We start from the raw sequence: 21,578 nt of genomic DNA, 5'->3' as shown, positions 1-21,578 counted from the left end.
GATTTTTTTTTTTCACTCAAACTTGGCTGTAAATACTGTTTAAGTGGTGCTAGCCGGCAGTTAGCTTTGCCTGTTAGCCTGTTAGCTTCTTCTTCGTGATTCCATTGGTGTGTATTGGTGGCTCCTACCCTGTGGCAGCGAAGTTGCAATTGTGGTTTTCTTGCCGGAGCAATCAGGGGGAGATGAAAGACCCCCCAATCATCCCATTAACTCTTGTATTGCCCACAGTAGGACTACGAAAAGGATTCATTAAGGTAAACAAGTTACTTAGTACTGCTTTAATACAGAACCTGATCAGCCTGATTAAAAAAAAGGAAGGAAGGAAGGAAGGAAGGAAGGAAGGAAGGAAGGAAGGAAGGAAGGAAGGAAGGAAGGAAGGAAGGAAGGAAGGAAGGAAGGAAGGAAGGAAGCAGAAGTGCTTCAATCCGTAGTTCAAAACCGTTCCCAACATTTTTAAAGCCCATGATCCATCACTGGACCCTTTCTGAGGAGTTTGTGCTCAAAGTGTGGAACCTTTAGGGTGAAGAAGAGCACTGCATCCAGAGCCGCTGAGGGTTGAAATGCGCTACGTGGAAAGACGCCATAAGTAGCCCATACTCGGTCCATCGCAGTAAATGGTTTGGTCTTTTTCCTGTGTGAAGGTGAACTGTGCCGCCCCCCCTGCGAGAACGGAGGTCGGTGTTTGGCCAATGAGAAGGGAGACTGGAGGTGCTACTGCTGGCCCGACTTTTCAGGGGAGCGCTGTGAGGTCAACCACTGCACCGACTACTGTCTGAACGGGGGCACGTGTATGGGCTCGCAACTCGGTAAGTCCATATTCAGTGCAACAGTCTTTGCATGTCTGGGATGTCACGATTCAGTGACGCAGAGGAAACATTGTCATTTTTAAAAGTCACAAAAGAGCCTGCATTGTTTGGCCACCTGATATGATCTTAAGATGGAGATTAGACAACATTATACTATAATGCGAGGAATCCGCCATTTTGAGTGAGTGTTAATGTTAATCATAGAATCCCATTGGCTACAACAAGGGACAGGAATCTTATTTTCATTCACTCTGTACTCCATGGTGGTAAGCTAACCTTGGTATAGACTGACAGAGGTGCAATGTGAAAAGGTTTAATATGTTTAACGTGAATTGCAGTGCTAACACTTAGGAAAAAGTCAGTTTGTGGAATACTTGCTACATACTGTATATTGTTGTCTTTTGGCTCATGTGGTTGATTAAAAGCCACAAGATTCTTCCTGACAAATCCGACAGTGTTTTCCTCTCCCATACTATTCCAGTCGGGAAACTCTCTGCTCTTTAATAACAAGTCAGAACGCCCCAAAACATTATTAAAAATGTGCTAACTGTTTCTGCTACCAGCGCTGAAAGCATAGTGCAAACAACAACGGTTAAGTTCCCCTAGACACGTAATTAGATTTCTCTGAATGTTGCTCAGCGAACCTTGACCAAAAAATAAAACAAAAAAAGAATTTATGGGGGGAAAAAACACAATCACAGAAACAAAATGTGAGACTTTTTTACTTAAATTGAAAAAACCTTAAGGCTTAAGACTTTTCCATAGTGTAAAAAGCCTGAATAAAACATGAAATATTAGAAATGAAAATAAACAACGACGTCTTTGCATCAAACAGATTTGTATGCGCACTTGTATAGGTTGCCTCATTGTCTGTTCTCTATGGCCTCTTTGTCCCTGCGTCTGCACCTCATCTTGACATTAGCACAAACGCCTGCCTGCCTGCCGCCATCTGCCACTCGAGCAGTTTTGTCATGGCTGCTCTTATCAAACAGCCCTCAAATATGCGATTCAACCTTCCCAAGAGTCAAGGTGCTCCTTCATGCTTCACGCCGTTTCCCAGACAATCACACCGAGCCCTCCATAGACAATGTATGAAAATGTGGAGATGTCAGTGGTGAAATTGAATGGGGATGTACCGCTCTATTAAAATCGAAAACCCCCTGATTTAAGAGCCTGCACATCATGCCTCCATCACTACAATTACCCGCAGCATCGCCTTCCCCATTGGCTGCAAGGGAGGACGATCGTGGCTGTGGCTGCATATGTTATGAATATCAATTTAGAGTGCATATGCGTCAATCAGATTTACAGCGGTCCCATGTTCTCTGTGACATTCAATAGTATTAAAAAAAAAAAAAATGGACCTCACTTGGTGTGAAGGTTTTGCCTGATCTCATGGAGCTCTAGTGTATTTTTTTTTTTTTTTTTTCTTTTTTTTTTTTTTTTTTAATGCTTTTATAGTATGATCCCCCAGAGGGGGGGGGGGGGGGGGGGGGGGGGGGGGGCACGGGGGAAGTGGGTTATGTTACATCATTAAAAAAATACAAATAAATAAATAAATAAAATAAAACAATAATAATAATAATAATAGTAGAAAAAAACAACAAAACCACAAAAAAAATAAAAATAATAATAATATATATATATATATATATATACATACATACATACACACACATATACATACATATACACATACATACACACATACATATACACATATATACACATATATACACACACACATATAATAATAATAATAATAAAAATAATAATAGTAATAATATCCTCCGACAGCAAGTAAAAATAAAAGTAATTACATTTAGGCATCGGACTAGCAGACTGTAATATGTATGATATAAGTTATCCAAAAAACAAACATCAAAACAGCAGGAAAAAATAAAAAGATAAAATAGACCCAAAAATTAATTTAGTAAATAATAGTAAAAATAATAGTAATAGTAATAATAACAATAACAGTAATAATAAAGAGACAGAAATGTGGTAAAAAAATAAAAAATCACTAAATAAAAAATACAATGAGTAAGTGATAAAAATGCCACACAAGAAGAAAAAAAATAAATAAATAAAAAACTAGCAGCATAAGAGTAACAAGCTACCAAACAAAAGTGGCAAAAATATGAATAAACAGACAGAAAAATGTATAAATATAGTAAGCTAAAAAAAAGTGGCAAAAACACAACAATAGGGTGGCTAAAGAATGACAAAAAGGCCATAGAAGACTGGTAAACATATGTCAAAAACACAACAAGGGATTGGCCAAGAACTTAACAGAAATCGTTGATAAATGTGACGACACAAAAAATAAAATAAAAAAAAAAAAATAAAAAAAAAAAGGGGCAAAAAAATTGATGGAAAAAAATGAGGAGAAAGTGTGCTCGGTTCGGAGAGTAATAAAAATAAAAATAAAAATTAAATAAAAATTTAAAAAAAAATAGTAGTAAAGAAAAAAAAAAAAAATTGTAATAAACATAAATAAAAAATAATAATGATAAAAAAGATTTTTGGTGCTTAGTACATTGTTGTAGTCTTCAACAGGTCACCTATGGTCGCATATAGTGGTCACATGGTCACAGAGTCGGAGTTAAGTAAAAGGTCCCCAGAGATCCTCAAAAAGATCCAGCCTGTTTTTTACAGAGTACGTTTGGAACTCCAAATGTCGAGTATCTTGCAAAATTTGTTCGAACATAAAAAATGTTGGCGGTCTATCATGATTCCAACAAAGTAAAATACATTTCCTTGCTAGATATGCAATAATTCCCAGTTGATTCTGTGTTACTGAGCTAATTTGTCTATCCGGTTCTATACCAAACAGGCATCTTATTGTTGATTTATCTAGGGGTCTTTTTATCGTTTTAACCATAAAGTCATGCACAGAGTTCCAAAACTCAGTTAGGTGTTTGCATTCCCAGAACATATGAAGAAAGGACCCTGTTTGTGTTTTACATCGATTACATTTTGAAGATAGATTTGGGAACATTCTACTCAGTCGTAGAGGAGTTAAGTATACTCTGTGCATGAATTTATAGGTCTGCTCTGTTATTTTGTTGCATGACATTTTTAAAAATATATTTTTACAGATATTGTTCCATTGCTGTTCGTTAAAATCTACATTCAAATCCTTCTGCCATACATTTCTCAGCGTAGCAAAAGATGAACCCTGATATTCTATGAAACATTTATAGATTTTGGATATGGCCCCTTTTAAGGGGATAGGATTTAGGATAATTTCCTCCAATTCTGACACTTCGTTAGCCAATCGGTTATGTTTAATCAGTGTAGTAATACAATGGCGTATTTGTAAATATTTAAAGAAGTCTTGTTTTGGAATACTGAATTCTGTTTTTAATGAGGAAAAATCCTTAAGAGTGTCATTTTTAAATAATTGCTTCAGTTGAAGTATTCCTAAAATTTTCCAATTTTGAAATAAACATTTTCCAATTGCGCGTGGAAGGTCAGGATTGAAGGACAGAGGAGCATATTTTGATATCAATGCTGAGAGTCCACAAAATTTTTTAGCATCTTGCCAAGCACATAGAATGTTGTAAACTACATAGTTGCTAAACATTGAATTAACCATTTTCGTATTATTAATAAATGGCAATGACTCTAAATCTATTGGATTGCATAGGTATCTCTCAATGTATGCCCAGTGGGGAGCATCTTGTTTCTTGCGCCATCCTAACATGGCCTTCAGTTGGCATGACCAGTAGTATAGCTGGAAATCCGGAAGCTCCAAACCACCTTTTTCCTTGAGTTTAGTTAGCGTTTTCAATGCGATTCTTGGAGTTGATTTTTTCCAAATAAATCGTGATAGGTATTTGTTCAAAGTTTGAAAAAAATGCTTATCAATGTAAGTTGGTAAAGATTGATAGAGATATATAAAGCGAGGTAAAATATTCATTTTTATTATGTTTATTCTCCCTAGGAATGAAATAGGTAGGAGGTTCCAGTGTTCCAGCTCGTTTTTAATTTGATCCAGTAATGGCCTATAGTTTAACAAGAATAAGTCGTTAAGTTTAGGAGTTATATTAATTCCAAGATATTTAAAACCTGTTTCAGTCCATGTGAAGGGAGATATTTCTTCAAGCTTCTTAGTAATATTAGTATTAAGTAACAGAGCATTTGTTTTTTGTAAATTGACTTTGTAACCTGATATACATCCAAAACATTTTATGCTTTCTAGAAGAGGGAGGATGGATTTTTCTGGCTCAGATAGGTAAATCACAATGTCGTCTGCGTATAGTGAGATCTTATTATCAACTTCTCCTATTTGAATACTAGATATTCTCTTATCCATTCTAATTGTTTCCGCAAATGGTTCTATGATTAAATTGAATAAAAGCGGTGACAGAGGACATCCTTGACGGCATCCTCTAGTCAGGGCAAATTGATTTGTAAAGTTTCCATTAACAGCTATTATTGCCTGAGGGTTGTCATATAGTGATTTAATCCATCTAATACAGTTGCTTCCGAAGTTGAATTTCTCTAGGACTTTCATCAAGTATGGCCACTCGACCCTATCGAACGCTTTCTCAGCATCAAGAGATAGAATTAGTGCTTGCTGTTTCGATAGGGTCGAGTGGTCAATCACATTAAGTAATCTTCTAATATTATCAGAGGCAAATCGATTTTTTAGGAAACCTGATTGATCAGGATTTATAAGGTGTGGTAATAAACTTTGTAGTCTCCTTGCAATTAGTTTTGATATAATTTTGAAATCTACGGGTAATAAAGAGATTGGGCGGTATGATGTACATTCAGTTGGATCTTTTCCTTCTTTATGAATAAGAGATATCAACGCGGTTTTCATAGACATAGGTAGTATACTGTTTTCACAAAAGTCTTTAAGCATGGGCATAAAGAGTGGCATAAGTTGGGGCCAAAATGTTCTGTAAAATTCTGATGTATATCCATCAAGTCCTGGTGACTTTCCTGAAGGCAATGATACAATAGTTTCGAGGACTTCATCTGCTGTAAATGGAGCATTCAATCGCTCTTTGTCGGGCTCAGATATGGTGGGGAGTGTTATTTCTTTCAAAAAGTTTTTAATTTCTGAGTCTTGTGGATTTTGGGTTGTATATAGTTTAGTATAGAAATTTAGGAAATTGTCTTTTATTAAATCATTGTCGTATGTCAATTCTCCATTTGCAGTACGTATACCTTTTATAGTGCGTTCAGCTTGTTCCCTTTTAAGTTGATATGCTAGTAGTCGACTTGGTTTATTCCCATATTCGTAATGACGTTGTCGAGTAAAAGATAACAGTTTTTTAATTTCTTCTGTTTTAATTTTATTAACTTCTGTTCTTATTTCTTTTAGTTCATTCAAGTTATTCTTTGTTGGACATTGTTTATGTTTGGTTTCTGCGTACTGCAACTTTTTTTGTAACTCCTCAGTTAATTTGTTTGCCGCTTTCTTTTTAGCTGTTGTATAGGAGATCAAGTGGCCTCTAATTACAGCTTTTGCTGCATCCCATATGGTAGCAGGGCTCACTGGTGAATTTATATTGTCCTCAGTATATTGTAAAATCCAACGTCTAATATTGTGACAGGCTTCTGTATTAGAGAGGAGAGAAGAATTAAATTTCCAGTGTTTAGTTTGATGGCTATTTTGTGATATTACTAAACTAAGAAACACTGGCGAGTGATCTGAGATAAGGATTGGCCCTATATTGCATGAGACTACTGAGGATAATAGATTATGGGGCAGAAAAAAGTAGTCAAGTCTTGAATATGTATTATGTCTTGTTGAAAAAAAAGTATAGTCTTTTTTAATAGGATTTAGATATCTCCATACATCAGTGAGAGCTGTGCTTTCAGATGCCTGCTTTAAGGCCCATGATGCCTTCAAGTTCCCCATACCACTTGAGCTCCTATCAATATTATTGTTCATACAGCAGTTGAAGTCCCCTCCAATAAATCCAAGTTTAGAGTTGTATTGACTGTATAACGTTATCATATCTGTCATAAACTGTGGTCTGTCTTCATTTGGAGCATAAACATTTAATATTGTGATTTGATGTCCATAGAGTAGTCCATTAATTAGTATGTATCTGCCCTCTGGATCGTCTTGTTGAGACTTAAAGATGAATGGTATCTTTTTATGGATTAGTATGGCCACACCTCTCTTATTTTGCTTAAAGCTTGAGTAATAAGCTTGCCCGACCCAATCTCTTTTAAGTTTTTTATGTTCCCCACTGGACAGATGTGTTTCCTGTAATAATGCTATTTCAACTTTTTCTTTTTTTAAAAATGTCATGACTCGTTTGCGTTTAATAGAATGCCATAGACCTCTCACATTAAATGTGACCACTTTTAATGCACTTGCCATAAAATGATTTTATTTTTATAATTTCGCACCGTGAAAGTAAACATAACTAGATTTAGATTAAAACAAAAAACAAAAGAGAAAAGAAAAAAAGAAACAAATGCTTTGCTCAGGGTCCCAATTGTCCCCCGTCCCCCCACATCCTCCCCCTCCCTCCCTCCTCCCGCACCTCCCACGCCTCCCTCCTCCCACGCCTCCCACCCTCCCACACCTCCCTCCTCCCACGCCTCCCACCCTCCCACACCTCCCTCCCCTCCCACACCTCCCTCCCCTCCCACACTCACTTCCTTCCCCCGCCCTTTCTCACCAAAAGTGAGTTCAAGTCTAACTACCCCAACCTGGTTAGACACCCCCATCTATCTAACAGAGCCCCAGTCAAGATTGGCCTCGTAGGCTAATGATTCCAGTCCACCACACTAACAAAACAAACAAACAAAAAAAGAAAAAGAAAAATCGAGTATCTGCTTTTCTGTAGGTCCATTCTGAGAAAACAGTATCTTATCTTTAGTTCAATGGACCAAAGGTCCTGTTGAGTTAAGTCGTTCGTTCAGTTTTTCCGTAGAGACAAATGTTCTTGTAGCAGTCTATATGACTCACTCACCACTTTTGATAGCGTGCTTTACCCCTCATCAGCGCCGGTGTATTTTAATGTAAAAGTCAAGGGCAAGAGTTTACATTAGTTCAAAATGATGAATGGATGCACAAAAATAGAAACACCTAAAATGGCTATAAAATCCCCATACATTTATATTGTTTTGAGGCTTTGGTGGAGCCACAAATAATTCTTCAATTTTTTTTTTTTTTTTACTTTCTATCTTGAAAACAGAATGTTAAGGGTTAAATTCTAGAAAATGGTTGAATGTTGGTTTGTTTTGGAAATATTTAGTATTAAGTGATTTATGTAGAGCTAGTGGAAAAAAAATATATAAACTATTTTTAGTCGTGTACAGTTTTGTATGCTGGGGGAATTAAAGGAATAGGCCACCGTTTTTACATACTGAGATATGTTCTTACCTCACTTTAGTCGAGTTAATATATCCCCGTCTGGTCTTTGTCCGTGCGCTCTGTCACGCAAACGGAGCACATACGCAGCCTCTCCTACATGTCATATAGCTCCAAAAAAGCTCACGATAGAAGCTACCAAGCTCTTCCACGTGTTCCCTATTTAAATAAAGTTACGTGAAGTGTTTTCATGCAAAGTATATTTACACAGAAATGTAGCATGTCGATTTTATAAGCAGATAAAAAGGGGGACTATATTGTGAGGCGTAATGATACGAGGAGCAAAACGTCCGCGCAGTAACTCCTAAAGGTTATTGACGGAAGTGAGCGGGGTAAGTCTTTAGGAGTTACTGCGCGGACGTTTTCCAGACGGGGATATATTAACTCGACTAAAGTGAGGTAAGAACATATCTCAGTATGTAAAAACGGTGGCCTATTCCTTTAAGGGAGGGAAATGTATACATCTATTACAAACGAGATGAGAGAAAGAAACTAGTCTGGTTCACTATGTTTAGATCTCCACTGTTGTGGGATTTTTGTGGCGAGTATGAAAACTAAATATTTTTGGAAACCTTATGGTACAAGCAATGAGAAAAACAATGTTTCCATTTTCCGTTGTGATTTTGGAAAATTGTGCAATTATACAATTTTTACCATTAGAGTTAATGGGGAGTTGGGGAGAATCTGGTCATCGCTACGGCAACACCGCAAAAAATATGTCAAGGGTTTCAATTACTTTTTTGTCCAAATGGAATTTTCTGCCAAATTTCACACATTTCTGCCAAACTACGTTTTTTACTCCCCATATAAATGTTATTAACGCTATATCAGAGCAAATGGAAACATTTCTGATTGCTTATTTCATAATTTCAAGTTTTCAGTTTCATTTTAGATATTCTCCACAAAAATCCGGCGAAACAACATAGTGAACCGGACTAAACACTAGTTTTCAAAAATGTCACTCGATTTTCCATTTTCAGACATGTAGTTGCAACACAGTCAAAACGATCTTCAGATGACAAAACAAAGTCAAGCAAAATGTACCAAAAAGTACATCGGATGGGATAGTATTTTTTTCAGAACTTGTTCCAATTCCAATTAAAGATATAAATAAACAAGCTGGTTCTTCATGTATTTCCTGAAAATTTACATTTTTAGTGGACACGATCAGACAAAGCAGTCTTAGTGTTTGATTTGTTCTTCTTATTCATTTTTCAGGTTGCCCACAATATCCTGTTTTTTTTTTTTTTTTTAAACCATACACAATATGTGTCTTTGTAAATACTTCTTTTAGTGCAGCATCGGGAGATAATCACCAGTGCTTGAGGAAACAGTTGAAACCGCTTGGAAACAGTTTGTGTGCATCATAAAAGCTGTAATACTCTCCACAGCTGGAAACCGCAGACGAGAAATCAGGACAGGCGCAGATTTATCCGTGGGCTAGCAGCTCGGTCTTAGTCATACCTGGCATTTTTATGTGAGGAGCCAGCTTTGGTGCATCAGGAATATGTCTTCCGGGCAAAGAAAGTGTCTGGAAATGTAGACTGAAGATTAGCCATAAAAAAAACTTTCTAAAATGTGGGTCCCAGCAATGATGGTTAAAAGAGGTCAAATTTAACTTTGTTACTAGAAACTGGCAAATGTTTGTTTTTTTTAATCTAGAATATGCAAAAACCTTCAGACTGGCAAAGTGACAGATTTCCTCTTAATCACAGCAGCTTGCAGTAAGTGGGTTATGTTGTAGCAAGTGTCGTACAACAGAATTATTGGCTTAAAATAGAAGAAAAACACACATTTTACTAGGCACAAATCACCTCTGAGTCTCTATCCATATGTCTCCTGGCCAGAGGAATCGGCTGGAAATGCGGACCGAGGATTAGTAGCAAAGAAATGGCTCTCAAATGGGTATCTGCGTGTCCCAGGCGCGGTGATTAAAGGAGGCCGAACACAACCTCGTCATCAATTAGACACTGGATATTTTCCAGTTTTATCTATAAAATAACAAGGTGTCATTGCAGTGCCTCTGTTCTCCGCGTGACCGCTTTTTTTGGGCTTTAATGGAACTCTTGGCAGCCTCAGTCCTAGCTTCAAATGCACATCTTTTTTTTCTCTTTTAGCTCTTCAGAAGATGAAATAATAAAGTAAATATTCTCCAAAGAGAGAAATGTGTTTAATAAGTTTGGTGTAGTGCGGAAACTTGAAGTGTATCCAAGAATAATACAGGATATAATGGACGTCTAAGGCTGCTTTTCACTTTACTTTAGTAATATTGACTAACGTTAATTCAAGTACTATGCGTGAATTTGGGCCGAGCTTTACTTTACAGTACAGTAATAACATGTTGCCGTAATATGATTAAAATGGCATGGAGATAAAGCAATTGAAGCCGTACTAAGTAACTTGTTTACCTTAATAAATCATTTCCGTAGTCCTTCTGGGGGTAATACAAGTGTTAATGGTATGATTGGGGGGTCTTTCATCTCCCCTGGTGTCTCTGGCCAGAAAACCACAATTGTAACTTTCCCTGCTACAGGTCGGAGGCCCCAATACACACTTATAGAATCACAAAGAAGAAGCTAACAGGCTAACGGGCAAAGCTAACTGTGTGCTAGGCTAGCGCCACTTTAACAGTATTTGCAGCCAGGTTTGAGTGAAAAATAAAATCTCTCCGCTGTGTAATTGGATGTACAATATCCCTCTCTCCCTTTGTCTTTTCTGTCAGCGTAGTATTTACTCTCACGGACAATTAATGAGTAAAAAACGCTACATGCTACGACACCAGCAGTGGCGCTTATGGCCTCTAGGGGCATGAGTTACTTAGTACTGCTTTGTTATTTTGTAGTTTTACAGTCTACTGGGTTAAGGTTAGTGTGTGTTTCTGACTAATCATATAGACTTGGAAAAATAGGTTTGTGTCCACGTAATAGGCAAGGCAAGTTTATTTGTAGAGCTCAATTCATACACAAGGCAATTGAAAGTGCTTCACAGTTGCATTAAATTGCAAGAAAGCAGATCAAATCAATCCTTAAAACATCAACATAAAACATAACTAATTACAGTAAAAAGCAAGAGTGCAGATAAAATACTTTCAGTTGTCAAATGCATGGGTAAAAAGAACTGTTTCCAGGCTGGATTACCATGTTATTACATTTTATAGGAACCATGCAATACCAGGCTTACTGCAACTACACTTGAATTGTTAATCACCAAAACAGTTGATGAAAGTATGTATAAAACCAAACTTTTAGCCCGGTGTTACAAGCCTACATATGTTGCTGAATCGTATGAAGTCACACACAAAAGTCTCTGTTTTGACTTCGAGATTACTATAATATTTTTTAGACCTAAAGTACAAGTCCAGACAAGTGCTGAGTCTCAGTCCCATTGTTGAGGTCCATCCGCAGCTTTATGGACCGTGAAAATTACCCCAAAGTGCGGTGTGACCTACATGAGAGACCTGTATCCATAGCAACTTACAGCGGTTTCCTCGTATGCAATCATCACCCGCCAGCTCTGTACTGTGACAATTGAACATGTTGAAACCTGCCTGTCCATTAAGAAGCCTGGCTCGCTGTGAATAAGGCACTGGGTACATCTCTACAAGTGCCACTCATTTAGACCGAAGTGACATTTTCTTTATAAAAATATGATAACGGTTCATATTCATGCAGGCAAGGGAAGGTTATATGCAGTAGAGAATTCATTCAAAGTACTTTACTTCCACGTGAAAGTACAAAACGGCAGATGAAATCAATAAAACATGAATGTGGTATTAAATGAATTGAAAGCAAAGTGTGCATGAATGCTGCTGTGTATGTATCACAATATGAGGATACATCAGGAAATCATATGACACAGAGCACCAGGAACACAAAAAGAAAGAAAAATAAATAAATAATGATAATAGAAATATAAAGAATGTAAATGAAAGAAGAAAAAAAAACATTTTTTTAAAAGGGCAGGCAGTGGGGCTACACCTCTTGAGAAAACAAAATCCAAATACATACTATTCTGTCAAGGCTTCTCACTGGACAGGTCACATCCCCTGGGAGTATTGTTGTTGCTAAACTGTTAGCATATTAATTATACTTAGTGCCTTGTTTTAATTCGCTGGTACTGCTATAGTTCCTCCAGCATACAAGTTGTTAGTAAATGAAATGGCGAATGTGTGCAAGACACCGACTTCAGGTTACAGTACAAAATGTAATGTAATGTAATTTCAGTGAATGCAGTACATAATAATAATACAGATGAAATAAAAAATGCAACCTCTGGCAGTAGAATAGACAAATGTTGTGCACATTCTCACTCATCCAAACCATGACGTTGAAGTTGGAACTATCAAATAAAATGGATTTGTTTGAGTGTAGGAAAATGTTAATCCAGAACAGCTTGTCCAGCCCGTGTTAACTGGATCCAAACAGCTTGAGGTGTGTTTCCCAGTCTGTGGTTGTCCACATCGATCGGCAGCGGTACCTGGAACATTATTGACAACACGGAAAAAAAGTGTTTCAACAATAAAACACTGCACGTCTCTAAGGATTTCAGTTCAAGTCAGTCAAGGAAGGAAGGAAGGAAAATCTCTGCCATATCTATTTACACAGTCAAAATATTGCTGTTGTGGCCGCATGTACAGAATTCAGTATTTTAACCGTGCGCTACGGTACTTAAGGTTCTCAAATCAATATGTATCATGGGTGTAGGTGACCAGAAAATAAACAAGACAGAGATGTAAACTGATGAAACGTGTTGTCTTTTTATACATCATGCAATGAATTAGTGAATTGTAGTAGTCGCTGGTAATGGATTTGGGCCTAAATACTTGAACTTCTTCGAGTGGGACTGAGGAACATTTCTGATTTCTGATTTCATTTCAGGATTGTTTGTACTCGTTGTTTAGTCTATTCTTTGTCTAGTCTTGCTCTTGGCAAGATGACGATATAACATTGAATCAAATTATTATCTGCATTGCAACAATCTGCCCATTTGGACAAATAGTAACAATCTTGTAACAATCTAGTAACATCGCTCATCATGAGATTGAGATGGTGCAGCCATCGTTTCAAGTGTGGTTACTCAGACTGTTGATGATGCTTATTTTTAGCATATTGGCAGTATTACAAATACAGTATATAGGCCAGAGGATCTGGTCTCACTGGTATTTACTGAGAAAGAAAGTGGAGGATATTTCATGTCAAGGAGGGCATTATTACTTCTCATTTCTCTCCCGTTCTCTCCCCTTGACCCAGCATAAATGATAAATGTGCTCGACTTATCGATCTGTGCCGTTGCATCCAAAAGTTACTTGTTTTTTATATGATTAGATTGATATTGCAGTTTTATCTATTCATCTTCGAGAACTGTAGTCATTTATAGGTCACAGTGGGAAAGGGACTAGAATACTCCATAGGGAAAGATAAATAAATAAATAAATAGGTCACACAATCAGAAATGGCTAAAAACAGCCTGGAGTCTTGTCAAGATAAACACCATGAATAATACATCGAAACTTAGCGTCAGTATAACATCATTTACATCATTAAAATATTACAGTTCAAAGAAGGTTGTGGATAACAAAAAATCAGACAAAATTCATTTCATCTCATTGCAAACTGAAATAAAAGATGGATTTGCACTCTACAAATTAACTTTTAGCTCGGTTATTAGAGCATTCCCCTTTGCATCCGTGGTTTGGCAGTTTCCTCCCTGTTCCTACCAGTGCAAATACTGTTGTACTTGGGCAAGACACTTAGTTACCCTTCCTAACCACAGGCTCTGCATTTTCTTATACTGTATATAAGGATGAATCTGAATGGGTGAGTAGTTCCTTGATGCAAAAGACCATGAACACCTAGTGGGGGGTTAGAAAAGTGCAAGACAAACATGACCATTTAATATACCTTTTAAACAGTGGTAAGAGGAGGGCAAAGGTAAGTGATGCAATCTTCAAACCAAAAGTTACAATTTTAAAACTAATCATTTGCTGTTTTGTCTTTGTTTAAATCCAGGTAAGCCCACGTGCCGTTGCCCAATTGGCTTCTCGGGTCCGTTCTGTGAGCGAAGGATCTGTGACAACTACTGTCTGAACGGAGGCACCTGTGACGTCACCCAGGGCAACCAGCCGGTGTGCCGCTGTATGGCCGAGTACACCGGCGAGCGCTGCCTCTATCGTGAGTGGTCTTTTTATTTCACAACTATGCGCTGAGGCATGTAGGTGTGTGTGGTTGGTTACAATCTTGAAAGTCAGTGTTATGCAAAATATGAGCCAAGGTCGCATACAACAGTTCATCGTTGTGCTTTACTTTCTGGTATAATTCCATCACTCGGTCACTCCCTGCTCCAAAGTGCTCGTTAATTTCAACAGACAGCAGAGGGGTCCGATTGCAAGCTGCTGTCTTTCCAAATTTCCGATAATCCAGGGCAGCGCCTAATCCAATAAACAGGTAGCCTGTTATCAAGAGCAGGCAAACCATTTAGACATGCATTTTTGTCAGATATTTGGCGGTGTGCAAGGTTATTTTATGCTTCAAGTGCATATGCAGTCAGAGCAGAGTTTTTATTTTGTTCTGGCGTAGTGTAATAATTAAACAGTAAAGAAATAATTAAAGACAGTAAAGAATATATATATATATATATATATATATATATATATATATATATATATATATATATATATATATATATATATACATATTAAAACATAAAAATAAAGGACATTCTTTATTGACTGTTGAGTTACATTGCTCTTGTTTGTACAAAGCATTACTGTCAAGTGCTATTTTATGTCACGATATCGCTGTCTTAATAGAAATTGTTGAAATTCAGTTTGCCGTAATTCTATTATGTCTGTCACTTTATTTGCAGTATAGATGCTCTCTGTGGAACAAACAAACGGCACATTTCTTTGGCTCCATTCGCAGATAAATAAACTAAAAATGCACCGTCAAACATCCTCTAGGTGTTTCTGTGCTGAAGTGATAACATATTTTGCTTTGCAATGCTTTACAAATAGCACTCATCATTAGTTGTGTCGCAGAGAGCATTTCCCCAGGGATTGGATGTTGCCTATCTGTTGCTAAGATGCCATTTTAGTGTGGATAATTAGTTCCTATTAAGACCAGGCTAGCTGGTGTTTCATTATTCTAGACCTAGGATTTCCAAACGAGTGGGTTTATTTTTGCAATCTTGACTCCAATTTGAAGTGTGGTTTCATACATACAGTTGATATATGTATGCTGTTATAGTCCTACAATAAATCTAATTCTGCCACTTTCCCAGGTTCATATGTCGTCCTTGATTTGCTCCTCATCACTATTTACTAATCCATTAACAATCTGTATGCCTATAATTAATTGCAGACATTTGCCACCACTACTGTGTCAACTCCAAGGCGTGCACGTTGTCCAGCAGTGGGTATGTGGAGTGTGTGTGTCCCGCGCGGTTCGAGGGGAACAAATGCGAGGTGGACAAGTGTCTGCGCTGCCACGGAGCCCCCTGCCTCATCAATGAAGACACTGGAGATGTGGTCTGCAAGTGAGTGCAAGAAACTCCTCTCGGTTATCATACTTTGTCTGTTTAGCCACAGACCAAGCAGCTTATTGTCCTGAACACAGCAGCCAAAATATGGCACAGCACTGGCTCACAACATGACTTTAGATTAGAATGTTCTCAATGATTCTATCACATTCCCTTTCCTGAGAAAACTAAAACTTAAAGCACAAAGATAAACCCCTGAATCTCGTCAATCTAAACAAAATCTATGTCCTTTTTTTTTTTTTTTACTTTTTCTTCAATTGTGTTCACTGGTCTCCCCTTGGCCAATAATTCTCAAATTTTCCCTGTCAGTTTCTATTTTTCCAAATAAATATCAAGGAGTGACACTAGCTAAGTATGCTTTTCATTCAAGAGTATAGGACTTGTCTGTAATACAATTAGTAGCCGAGATGACATGTCAGAAAGGGTTGTTTTGCGAAGCCTGTAATCAAAATTGTCTCAACAAGCTTTTGGTAAAATGTCGAAAGCTTTTGATGAGCTACATAGGAAAGGGCTGGGGAGCTAGTGGTAACTGGTAGGAGACCGCTTTTCTTGACTGCCTCTTCTTTTCTCTTGCCTCGGCTTCTATGTATGTATTCACAATTCCTCCGTTTAAACTGTACCTCAAGACAATATATGCATGTACTCATTTAGAATCCTATGTAGCCACATCAACCCCCAAAAGAACCTCGTCAGCTATACCCAGGTCTCCTCCTGTCTATACTGACTGATGAACAGCATACACCTCTTGAACTGAACGATTGAAACACATTGACAACAGTCTCATTTTGCTCTTGTTCTTCAACATCTATGGTCATTCCCTTGAGTGCATTTTCAACTCACGCGAGCATTTCATGTTTGACAAAAGCACCCCTGAGTCACTGTTACTTCTTGTATTAAAAAAGTCTCTCTACTTGTCACTTGCAACCATTATTTCTTCCCCCCGCAGTTGCACAAATGGCAGAATCGCACCGAGCTGTCAACTCTGTGACGGATATTGCTACAATGGCGGCACCTGTCACCTGGACCCCGACACCAACCTGCCTTTCTGCCAGTAAGTCACTGCGTAATGGCTGAAAGAAAAGTGGGCGGAAGGAGGGATAGACAGGGAAAAAAAAGGAATACTTCACTCTACTATTATTCACTCTCTACCATTCAAATTGCTGGCACGGTGCCCCTAGAAAGCCAAGCCCGGAGACACAAATCATCACGGGGTACCATTTCCAGCGCAACACCAGCAGATAGATGTCTTCCTTGAGAAAGAAATCCCACCCCAGTCGAGAAGCGTTTTGATGTCACTATGAGGGGGCCAAGGCTCACCGGGGGGTTGAGGAGCACTACACTGCCTTATGCTGTGTGACACCTCTGCGAGGCTCAGGGTTTTAGGTAGATATAGGAGAGAAAGAGAGTTCCCAGCCCATTTCAAAGCGATATCCATTTTGAGTGTATCATGCTGTTCCTCCTCGCAGTTAAGACGCAATGGCAGGCCGACGTGGCGTTCATGAGCAGTAGGATTTTTCAGAAGTTTGCTCCCTCAGGAAAGGAACTAAGCAGACATGGGTAGGGTAGAGCCAGAATCGGTACTCGAGTAAGAGTATGTTCAAATAACATTACTCAAATAAAGGTTAATTTGGTCATACAGATCATTCGCAAAGTAGAAAAAAACAGTGGAAAAGAAAAACTAGTGAATTTGACATATATTTTGACTAAATATGTGTATACTGTACATTTCGGATCGCGGATGATACACAATGGATGATCTCCATTGTGTAATTGGATTGTGCAATATCCATCTCTCCCTTTGTCTTTTCCGTCAGCGTAGTATTTATTATCACGGACAATTAATGAGTAAAAAAACATCATGTTACGACACCTGCAGTGGCGCTTATGGCCTCTAGGGGCATGAGTTACTTAGTTCTGCTCTAAATATATGTATTTCTTATCTCTATTTTTGGCTTTTAAAATCAATATACAGTACATTTACCTGGGCCATGTAGTATTAGCTATAATAAAAGACGAACGTTTTCAAATAAAAAAAAACTAATTTTTGGTGCAGTTTAGTGAAAAAAGTTTCCCGGCCCACAGTGGAGCCCATCGTGACTGCCCATGTCTGCAGCGAAGGCACTTGCCATCAATTGCAAGTCAATGGAGGTTCCTGGACAAAGGCTTGACTGGCAGGACACGGGGATATGATTGTGAAAGAGCAAACGACACAGATTAATACCACCTCAGCCCATAATCAGACGTGCCGCCTCTCAAAACCTCCCCCCGTGCGGAAATTGGAAATCCATTTCTAAAGCCAACTCGTGCATTTTTTTTTTTCCCCCGTTTTTTTTCCCAAACTGTCCATTGTCCACTGTAGTTAAATCGAAACTTGCAGTCATCACTCACAAATTCCAAGGGATGAAATCAATTTCTATGCAAATGATCCAATCTTTTTCGATGAGGTTAACAGATCCCGATAATGCGCTTTATTATTCGCAGCAAAGACCAGAGATTATGCCAGATGATGGATACGTCTGTGTCGAGAAATCATACGGTTTGACCTCAATGCTGCTTAGTAAATGTATATTTCATTAAGCTTCTTCACCGCTGCAGAAACACGGCAGGGCAGAGGTACAGCGTGATCCTCTGTGCTTCCAATACTAAAGAGGAAGAAAACACATTGGATGGGAAATGGTGTGTAGATATGTGCATACAATGGTTCCAGGAAGTATCTCTGTTATTATGTTGAAGATTGACTTTGAAAATAACGTACAAATCCTTAAAGGAAAAAAAAATCTACTGACAGGCTTGTATATTGACGAGCATGCGACTTTACTACAGACCTACCGTATTTTCCGGACTCTAAGTCGCTCAGGAGTGTAAGTTGCACCAGCCTTGGCAACTACCTGGGTATGGAGGCGTTGACCATTGACAAGCCTCTCCCGGCAGCACGTTGTTCCTCACTCCTCTAGTTGTGGCGATTTTAGCCCACGATTAGCTTTTTGGTTTTCTTCACTGCAATACTCCAATCTGTCTTTCTGCTCCTCCATTTTTGTGTGGTACAGGAGTAGCATATACTGGTACACAAGCCTATAGCGCCCTCTAGCGGCTGTCAGTGTGAAAATAACATGTGAAATTATTTTTATATAAGTCGCACCTGAGTATAAGTCGCATCACCAGCCAAACTATGAAAAAAGTGTGTCTTATAGTCCGGAAAATACGGTAAACTTTTTCAATTTTAATGAATGTCTAAAGTCAGCCAATTATGCTTGAGTGCAATGGAATGGGTCTGAATACTTTGCTAACTTTTTTCTAACGTTTTAATATTTAGTGAACAGATAATTGTGTATTTCTTGTAGTAATACTGCAGCGAGTAAAGGACTAAAATGAAAACAGCCGTCTGACAATAATGTATCATTTTGCGTAAAGCAGGGCTGCCAAAGATTAGTTTGTTTTCAAATTTCAGTTCTTTAAAAAATTGGGGGGGGAAGTATTGTTTATTTATTTAGTCTAAATACAACAAATAAATGAATCTTGTCGTTTTGTTATTATCATAGAAACATCCCCGCGAGAGTAGGATGTTGACACATAATTTAAGTTTGTTTTTTGGCACAAACAGAAAGATAATTTCCCTCTTGTCATTTGACTTTGTGCTGATTTTTACTGACATCTGTGCGGTGCTAGATCTTTGTTTTGACAGTCATATATATTTGTCTCATTGGGAAACTCTTCCAAATGTTTGTCATTTTGAAGGACCGCCTATACTGCTAAATAAAGTGATGTTATTTTTGTTTTTTCAACTTCACAAAGACGTCTCCACGGCAATGATAGCCATAGATATTCCTGTCATAGCTACACTTTCTCCTCTTTTTTCATTACTGATTCGAAAAGAGTTGAGTTCACCCGTTTTCGGCTTTTGTTTGTCAGGAAAACGGCAAAGCAATTACGTGGACATGTATTCACTGGTGTTCTTCTTTTTTTTATATGATTGTTTCCTTTAATTGTGGTTATGTATCATCCCGGGTACACGGCGGGAGAAGTCTGGAGCACTGCCTGTCAGCATGGCACCAACAGTTCAGCTTTTATATTTGAAAAGATGTGGGAAAGTCAGCATTCACATCATTTTAGTTTTTCTTCAGCTGTCAGCCATGTTTAAAACTTTTCTAAACCACCTCAATAGACGACCGGCAGCAAGTCTTTGGTCTGAAGGATACCAAAGTTCTAATAGACAATTTTGAACCTTTTCATACTTAAAATATGTTGTGAAGGCCTTGATGTAGACACTGTCTGCAAAAATCCATTCAATCTATTAAACTCCATAATTTAGAATAAGCATAAGTATGAGAAAGAAATGTAGATATTAGAACAAAGTGTCAAATATTTCAAAAGGTCTTGCAAGTTGAAAACACAATTGCTTGAAATATTGTACAGGTTTTAACGATTCTGTTGTATAATAGTAGCCTAATAGAAATAATAAATTATAGAGAATGTGCAGAATCATAATCTAGAAAACCAATTATATTTTGCACTTTCTTATATAAATAACATAAAGTGTGGCCTTTCTCCGACCAGTATAAACAAAAATGTGTCTGCTCTGGCCCAGAACTTCCCAGTTGGTTATAGATCTAATTAAACAAAATGTGTATTGTTTAAGATTTTCCTTTTTCCTTCATGAGTTGTCACGTATGTGTTGATCTATATCCTTTGAGATTTGTAGAAACATGCGATGCATAAAGCGTGTGTTTGCACTTACTTGTATCTATTACAAAATCATGAGATACATTAGCCCACTCTGAAGAATGCTCTAATTTGCCAGTGTCTCTTCACCTCTCACCCTTACACATAAATTTGTGGACCTCTCATCACTTCCGACACACTGTTTTTTTGCAGCTGCACTTCAGGGTTCAAGAATCAACGCTGCGATGAGCTGGCCAACCCCTGCGATTACTTCTGTCAAAACGAGGGGATTTGCACATTAACCGCACTTAACAAACCACGCTGCAAGTAGGTCCCCCGCTGCAACTTTCGGCTGTTCAGATCACCACTCCACCCATCTCTCTTCTTCTCCACAAGTGCATCTGATGTCCATCCTTGCCTCAAGTGATCGGTGTTGACTTGCAGCGGCCTATCATGTAATAAGTGCCTGGTACCACAGTGGGTGGTTTTAGTAATTTAGGAAACCGTAGAGATCGCAAACTAGAGAGACCTTCTTGTAATTTAAATAACTATATGTCGACTTTAAAGCTCAGTGTGTTGATCTCATAGCATCTAGTGGTGACTTTTAAGTTTGTGCATGAGTTATTGTGGGGTCTTTACTTTTACTATATAAACTATATAAATCAAGTTTCTTATACGGTTAGTATGCGAGATAGCTTCGGAGGGACATTATATTGCATAATTACTCAACTTAGAACAGGCTAACTTGCATTTGATATTGCATTTATGTATCATTGTACTTTGAAAAGACTAGCAGAGCTACCAGACTTTCACAGGGCGAGATTTAGCTAAATAAGAAATTAGAGAAATAATCTTGAGAAATAGATATTTCACTAGCTGTATGTGCACTTATTGGATAGTGTTAACCTCTTAACCCCCACCGAGCACATTTCCTTCAGTTTGTCATTACGCAAATCTAAAAGCTTCTTGAAAAAAGTGTCCAAATAGCAAACGGACACGACCACGAAAGAGCAACAAAAAGTGGCAAAAATGCAGCAAAAAAGTGACGACAAAACAGCGACGGCACAAGGAAAAAGATTGTTTTAGATCAGTTTTGTAGGCCTTAGATTTGAAATTACACTGGCCTATTCACCTTATCCCGCCCACTTTTGCGTCTTTTTGCCTTGGATTGGCACTTCCGTTGTTTGAAACTCCCAGCAGAGCACGAAGCCTGTCGTTAAAACAGA

General features: G+C 38.1%; 1 protein-coding gene across 12 annotated transcripts in view; it reads left to right on the top strand.

The window, feature by feature from the left end:
- Positions 1–21,578, top strand: part of lrp1bb (low density lipoprotein receptor-related protein 1Bb) — a 451,054-nt gene that overhangs the window by 413,609 nt on the left and 15,867 nt on the right. For 9 of the 12 annotated variants that reach the window (XM_079563322.1, XM_079563326.1, XM_079563324.1 and 6 more), the window contains 5 exons: positions 642–806; positions 14,166–14,327; positions 15,516–15,690; positions 16,640–16,744; positions 20,566–20,679. In XM_079563322.1, the coding sequence (XP_079419448.1) occupies positions 642–806; positions 14,166–14,327; positions 15,516–15,690; positions 16,640–16,744; positions 20,566–20,679 (721 nt within the window). The remainder of the gene's footprint in view (positions 1–641; positions 807–14,165; positions 14,328–15,515; positions 15,691–16,639; positions 16,745–20,565; positions 20,680–21,578) is intronic. The other 3 variants (XM_079563321.1, XM_079563329.1, XM_079563327.1) reach the window with 1 other exon arrangement.

This window comes from Gobius niger (assembly GCF_951799975.1).
Source record: "Gobius niger genome assembly, chromosome: 9".
In the NCBI taxonomy this organism is placed as follows: Eukaryota; Metazoa; Chordata; class Actinopteri; order Gobiiformes; family Gobiidae; genus Gobius; species Gobius niger.
This window is presented reverse-complemented; position numbering and strand designations above follow the sequence as displayed.